The sequence below is a fragment of the Poecilia latipinna genome, unplaced genomic scaffold (assembly GCF_001443285.1).
Source record: "Poecilia latipinna isolate Pla-1442-1.1 unplaced genomic scaffold, P_latipinna-1.0 Scaffold575, whole genome shotgun sequence".
NCBI lineage: Eukaryota > Metazoa > Chordata > Actinopteri > Cyprinodontiformes > Poeciliidae > Poecilia > Poecilia latipinna.
In genome coordinates, this window is record NW_015113191.1 from 245,241 (window position 1) to 252,234 (window position 6,994).

Here is a 6,994-nt window from a genome sequence, read left to right on the forward strand (position 1 = left end):
CTTCTGGACAGAAAAAGAGAGAAAAGAATATGACTCTCCCCAACCTGACAGAAATAATAAGGTTTGCACATAAAAGCTGTTGACCACAGATGCTGTCTCTGTTGCAGGAGGATCTTGACAGCAAACTCTGCATTGTACATTGCTGGTATCTGTACTAAAAATACAACCATGCCATTAGTCCTGATACGACTAATTTAACCATTTTTAGTGTATTTTTCTCCCCTCCTCTATCAAATCTAAATATTCAATTTTCCCCCTCTATGTATGACCTGTTGAGTTTCTTCCTCTCTTCACTTGTCTTGAAATGTCATCTCTGTGCTCCAGCCTCTATCGTCGCCCAGAAGTGGTGGTGTCAAATGCAGCCCTGCATGGACGGAGAGGAGTGCAAAGTCCTGCCCGACCTGACAGGCTGGTCATGCAGCACCGGCAACAAAGTCAAAACCACCAAGGTAGGAAGAAAACCTGACAATATTATCACTTTTTCAGTTTATGTGATCTTAGGTTGATATTAAATGCATGCGATTGCAAAATGATAAAATGAAACCCCATCTGGTCAAATTAGAAGATTTTTTTTTTTTTTAAAAAGGGGATTTAAATCATTCTTCAATCGTTGGTCATTTCAAACCATCATCATCAAGCTGCAACACGGCTTCCCAGAAAACTGCTGCTTGCATCACTTCACCCAAATCAGCCATTTATTAAATCATCTTTAATGAGAGAAGTTCAACTGCTGTGAGGAAATCTTCAGGGCAACGAGGAGGAGTTCAGTTCAGCAAGTTCAACTGCTGTCTATTAAAATTTAACTAAGAGAATGTACGGAAAATCAAGGCTTATTAGTACCTGGGTGTTAATATTATTGAGAACCTATCAATATTTTGAATTTACATGATTTTGAATCTAAAACAACACTGAAATGTCAACAATTGATTTTCTCACTTGTTGACTGTATGGCGCCCTTTATGACCTTGTGTTTTTATTATATAAAGTGCCTTGAACTGCCTTGTTCCTGAAATGTGCCATACAAATAAACTCGACTGATTGATTATTGAACTCCAATATGTCATAGAAACGTCTGACAAAAACATCTGGCGACACAGAAACAGTAAAAGTTCTGAAAAACTTTCAGTTTTCCAACTTTATACTGCAAAGATGCACCACATCTGGATAAGATGTCGTGCTGGGTAAGCGCGACATCTTACGCAGGGCTTCAGCCCACGCTAAAGGTAGGAAAGGTGGAATCAAAGGCCCAATCACAGCCAAGAACCAGAAAGACAGACAACAGAAAAGCTGAAGCTGGTGACTGCATCAGTAGATTTTCTCAACACATCTATAAAGAATGAATGAATAATATATAATGACTCCTTTCTGTCAGAACCAGCGTTAGCTTTGTCAGCAAGTTGACCAGCAGCAGCAGCAGCTGCTGACCCGTTGGATCAGACCAGCCTTCGCTCCCAAGGAGCCAGTATGAGATTCTCACCCTTGAGTAAACATACCACATTTGATGAAAAACAGAAAAGCAGCTGTTTATTTATTAGCTGGTTGATTAGTCATGCTATCTGCTCAAGGACCCAGTTTGTAACCAGGTACTTCACAGACAAGCAGCTCACAGTTTATTTTCTCTAACTGGGGAATAATGATTGGAGCTTTTATTTCAGCCATTTTTAAGCAGAAGAGGAAGGTGTGATGAAATATTTTAGTTGTTTGGAAATCCAAACTTTTAAAAGGGAAGCTATTGTGGACTTTCTGTTAAGCAGGATCAAGTCAAGTCAGCTATGTTGTTATAAAAATGCTGTATGTATATCAGACATGACATAAAATAATTTGACTCAGCAATTTAATGCCTGGAAATTGGGCCTCTGTCTCTTTAAGAAGCTCCTATTCTTTCCAACACTCCGCCTTCAGCACGACATCACAATTCTCCTCCATGTTGCCGTTTACAACCGTTCTTATGAGCATTGGACTGTGAAGTAATTTGTGTGACGAGCTCAGTTGTTTGCTGATTGCTGCTGCCGCTAGTCTGGAGGGGCTGTGCTTGGAAGGCGGAAGCTCGGCTGGAGGCCGCAGCTCCGAGGAGGAACGTTGGGTAGTTAGGTGTATTGTGTGAGCAAGCGTTTCGGCACCCTGAATGGTTGCCATGGGAGATTCAAGGATTTTGCGAACATGCATGAAAGAATCAAAACAACACTCCTGGTGTGTTTTTGATGAAACAATAACATTATAACATGAACAAAAAGTCACTTTTACATAATCCCCCTCCTTTATACCTCCGTGTGATTTGATTCTGCTGATGATGGAAAAATTGTCCATTTAGCATTTAGGCTAAACGTCAAAAAAAAAAATCCAACCAGTTTTGCTTTTCCTTCCCTTTTCTGTTTGATTGTCTTGGCAACAGCAACTATAGCAGTGCAGCGGAGTGTCTTTTCATTTGTGGCAGCAACAAAGGATGCAACTTCATCAGTGTCCAATGGGGAATGGATGGCGTGTCCGCTCCTGCCCTGACCAAGATTTAAAGCAGATCAACCCGACCTTGAGCTTTAATTTGGTGCATTTCTTTTCTTTAACTTTCCTGTTCTTATCAGCTGCAGGTGAATAAGTTTCCAGCTTCATGTCTCCTTCACTTTTCTCCCCTTAAGAAGGCTGCAGACGAAGCGGGTCTCACAGGATCGAGCGACGGCATCAGGGATAATGTAAACAAATGTCACAAGCATAACTAAATAAGCCTCGAAAAAGTTGGCAAAAATGGCAGAGAAAATACACGCCATACCTCAACAACAAGCGGGCCCCTTAGTGTGCATCATGTCTTATTGCAACTCTAAGTGTAATTCATACAACCACTATATGATGCAGAGTAAATGAATGTCATTCAGATGGGATAAATTGATTTAAATGAGGGTCCTTCATGGCCCTTTGTAAAGTAGTTGAAGTGTGAAAGTTAATTTGAAGCTGTAGACATGCGTGTGTACGCGTGAGCCTGCGTGTGCGTGTGTGTGTGTGTGTGTGTGTGTGTGTATCGTGGGACTGACTTAGCAGGTGCTTTTTATTTACAGGTGAAATATAAAAAGAGAAACAGTTGGAGAAGGGGCGGGGGGAGGGAAAGCGGCGCAGGCGCCGTGAGAGTAATTGCTCAAGAGATGGCACAGCAGCCCAACATGCCCAACATCTGTCGTATTCATTAGAATGCATTATGGCGGGAGCCTTCCACAGAGGCTGTACAATTAAGAGTCATAATTAAATTGGTGAGCGGGGTAGACTGAGGCACCGAGGCTCTTCTGAGCTCCATCACAGGCAGCACAATTAATGACCCCGAGTCTAACGCCAACTCTGGGAGTGATAGGTGCAATTATCCTCGTCCTGTTGCCTTTTCATTTCATCCCTCGTTTTTTGTTTGTTTTTTTTTTTTCTTTCTGATTTGTCCCACAAAGCCTGACTAGCTGGTCAGCTGACTGCTTTAATTGTGCATCTGCAAGCAGGGAAGGCATTTACTCGGAGACTTGGTGGCAGATGTCACGGCAAGCAGCCGCGACGACACACCGATCCCCCAGGCAACCGCTCACGCCGCCGCACTCTGCGGCTTTCGTCTTCATCCGGCTTCTCATTTTCCATCCGTGACCTCCTTCCATCACCTCGGCATCTTATTTGCCACGATGATCTGTATCTGTCCGTCTCCTTTTTTCTCCCTCTCCCACACAGCGTTGGCGGTGCTGCAGAAACACGCAGGGCAACACCGCAACGGTTCGACAAGAAAGAGCAGAGACGGGCTTCACATATAATGTTTCCTACGTCTAATATTACGGTCCGACTTTCACAGCGTTCTCGGGATTGGAACACGAGAACCGGAGTTTTCTAATTTATCCGCACGTCGGTTCGTTTGAAACGCACACGGGATTAGGTTTGTAGATGGAAAGGTCTTTACATCTTCGATTATATGCGTTCAGCCCACTGCCAGACTGTAAACAAGCCGCTGCAGCCGCAAACCATGCAGAATTTAGCTTTAGCCAGCGAGCCGCCACTGTTTCTCTCAAAACGAGCTGTTTTCCTACCAGAACAGAAGGACGGCGAGGCAGAAACAGAGAGGAAGGAGATTGATTTAAAAATTCCTTCTGCGATCTCTGATCCCAGCTTTCAAAAGGCAACATTTATCCAGTGTTTGTGAAGTGAGTGGAGATATTCCACCACGCAGTGACTAACAAAAGCGTTCATAACTCTTGAACCTTTTTATTTTTTATTTTATTTTATTTTATTTTGGCAAATTACAACCGTAAACTCAAACACTTTCAATTCGGTTTTATGTAAGGCAGCAGAGCAAGACAAGATGGTGCATAATTTTGAAGTGGAAGAAAAAACGACATATGTTTTTTAAAGGGTTTTTTTTCTGTCAGGCTTTTATGTATTCAGCCTCATTTGAGTTCAATCCAGTTCAGTTGAAGAATACTTTATTTATCCCAAAGGGAAATTAAACGCCATAACTCATAACATCCAAATATCTTCAAAGAGTTGCTGTGTTGCAGGAGGAATCTTCTGTAGCAGTCGGTTTTGCAGCTAATCTAAAGAGGCCTCTGACTGCAGTTGGCCTTATGTAAGTCAGGCCAAGCTAAAACCTCAATTTCCAGACAGCGGAGGCGATATTCCAGAGTAATATGTCCTGGATGACACCAACAGTTGAATACAAACACTGCTGACTAAAAGGGTAGAAATCCAGGAAGAGAAACTTTGGAGTGATAGCCCTAAGTAAACTTTAATCGATTATCTTCATAAGTTGCAGAAGTGATTAAAAACAACCTGATTTTGTGTGATTTAACATATAAGGTAACCCCAGCTGTTTTGTGAAGAAAATTAGTGAACAAACAGGATCATGAAGATCAAGGAACACAGCAGATAGGTGAGAGATGAAATGGTGGGAAAATTTCACAGGAGGCTTGGATTATTAAAACAACATCCTAGCTAGTTTGGATATTTCAGAAAACAAGTATGAAGCTTCTGAAAATGTACTCAAGAAATTTAGCCTTCATGAAAAGAGGCGGGCTTGGAGGAAGGTTAAAAGAAAACCATGAAAAGTTCAGTTTGCAACGAGCCAGAGAGAATATTAGACACACAACTCATGTGTGATGATACTGTTGCAAGATGGAGACCAAAACTCAACCTGCAAATGCCACGAGTGGGTGAAAATAACACCTCAAACGCATCACTCACACTGCGAAGCATGGTGGAAGCAGCAACATGACATGGGAATACGTTTCTTCCGTAGGGACAGGAAGGCGGAAGGAGCTAAATACAAGGAAGACGACCTGTTTGACTCTTGAGGCTGGTGCTGGAGGTTTACCTTCCAGTAGCATGAAAGCAAAGCAGACCCGTGTGTCACAAAGTCCTGAACTAAACAAGCTATAGAGAAAACAGATTTTCATAGAAGATCTCAGTGCAGCCGAACTTCAGCAAAAAGGAATGGGGGACTCTAAAGTCTCTATGTGCAAACCTGCCACAAGACTTGCAGCTGAACTTGCGGCACCACATGACTTTACACAAAATGTTGCCTTGAAGGGGTGAACAGAAATGGATGTCCCACTTTTGAGACATCTACAGAGAAATCAGGGAGCCCTCGTCCATCCGCTTCAGAATAAAAACGCATCTCGTCAAATTCACAGACATATTTTGAACGCCCTGTGAAAAAGGGGTTCAAGGAGCGTTCGTGTTTTTGCGTCGTTTGTTCGTGACACACTAATTCTAACTCTTTCTCTCTCTCTCTCTGCTTCTCTTTGCAGGTTACACGATAGCGAGAGAGCCGCCGAGGCAAAAGGAAACCCGAAGCGCTCCATGTGGAGACGGCGGATGACTCACACGCATTCACAGCCCGACGGGGGAACATGGAGGGGAAGGGACTGCTGTCTGCCACACAAAAAAACAAAATGGATAAAATGTTCTCATCAAAACCACACGGAGACACACACACACACACACACACACATACACATGCGGCGAAATCTACCAAACTGTTCACAGGAGCTATGAGACTGCAGTCACACACGGACAACGACTTTATTCCTACTCTCTACGGTGGACCTCAAAAACACAAAGATGCAGTATTTTTGAAACTGTGCTTGAGCCGAGCGTTTCTGGTGCGAGAGCGTAGCGTGAGCTCCAGGACGCGCTGACGGCGTCGTCAAACTCTGGAAGCCTCTGCCGGGGACGGGAGTGAAGAAGGTCTGGGAGCAATGAAAGAGATAAAAGCTCATAACTGGCGGAATAGCAAATTAGCATCAGAATGCTCTTGTGGGTCATGTCACCGACGCTCACACTGTTTTCGCAGGAGTCATTTTGCGGCTCTAATTAGGGGGGATTGCAGTAGAATCATAACAGCATTATTAAAAATTCATGTAGGATATTTGCACCCGTCGGAACCATTTGGGTGATGTTTTATTGTTCGGCACGCGGCGCATCCTTTGTGGTGGATCTGAAATGAAACTGGAGGTGAAAGCGTTTTGTAAACTGTCTGATGTTCGAAGTACTGTAGATAAATATGCATATCGTAAACCATTAATTCTGAGTAATTTGGTAAAAAAAAAAAAAAGTATTCATGGAGCTTTACTTTCTTGCAGCTTGGAACAATATGAACTAGCAAACTACTTCTCGTTTATTTCTCTTTTTATTTTCGCCCGGAGACATTTATGAGCTCATCCTTCAGAGTTATGTCTCCTTGATCTGCTGGGTTCAGTCTGTGGCTATGGGTTTTTTTTTTTAAGGAAGCCCATAAAAACGCTGAACCAAAAAGAATCATCTGTCTTTAAGCTATTCATGCTGATTTTTCTAGCTACAGAGACTTGCAAAAGTATTAATACTTCTTGGCCATTTTAGAATTTTTGTTTCTTAAAGAACAGAAACTGATGTATTTCAGTTTGATTATATAAAATAGTCCAACAGGCACGTGCAGAGGAGTGGGGGGGCTTGGGGTGCTTGAGCACCGGCCCCTTTTGCTCCTTGCCCCCAAGTGCCCTTTTGGTCA

At 42.9% G+C, this 6,994-nt stretch overlaps 1 protein-coding gene across 1 annotated transcript in view; it reads left to right on the plus strand.

The window, feature by feature from the left end:
• Positions 1-6,615, plus strand: part of tafa4b (TAFA chemokine like family member 4b) — a 49,665-nt gene extending 43,050 nt beyond the window's left edge. Inside the window, exons 5-6 of the mRNA XM_015042030.1 lie at positions 325-449; positions 5,757-6,615. Coding sequence (XP_014897516.1) covers positions 325-449; positions 5,757-5,768 — 137 coding nt within the window. The 3' untranslated portion in view covers positions 5,769-6,615. The remainder of the gene's footprint in view (positions 1-324; positions 450-5,756) is intronic.
• Positions 6,616-6,994: the final 379 nt, after the last annotated feature.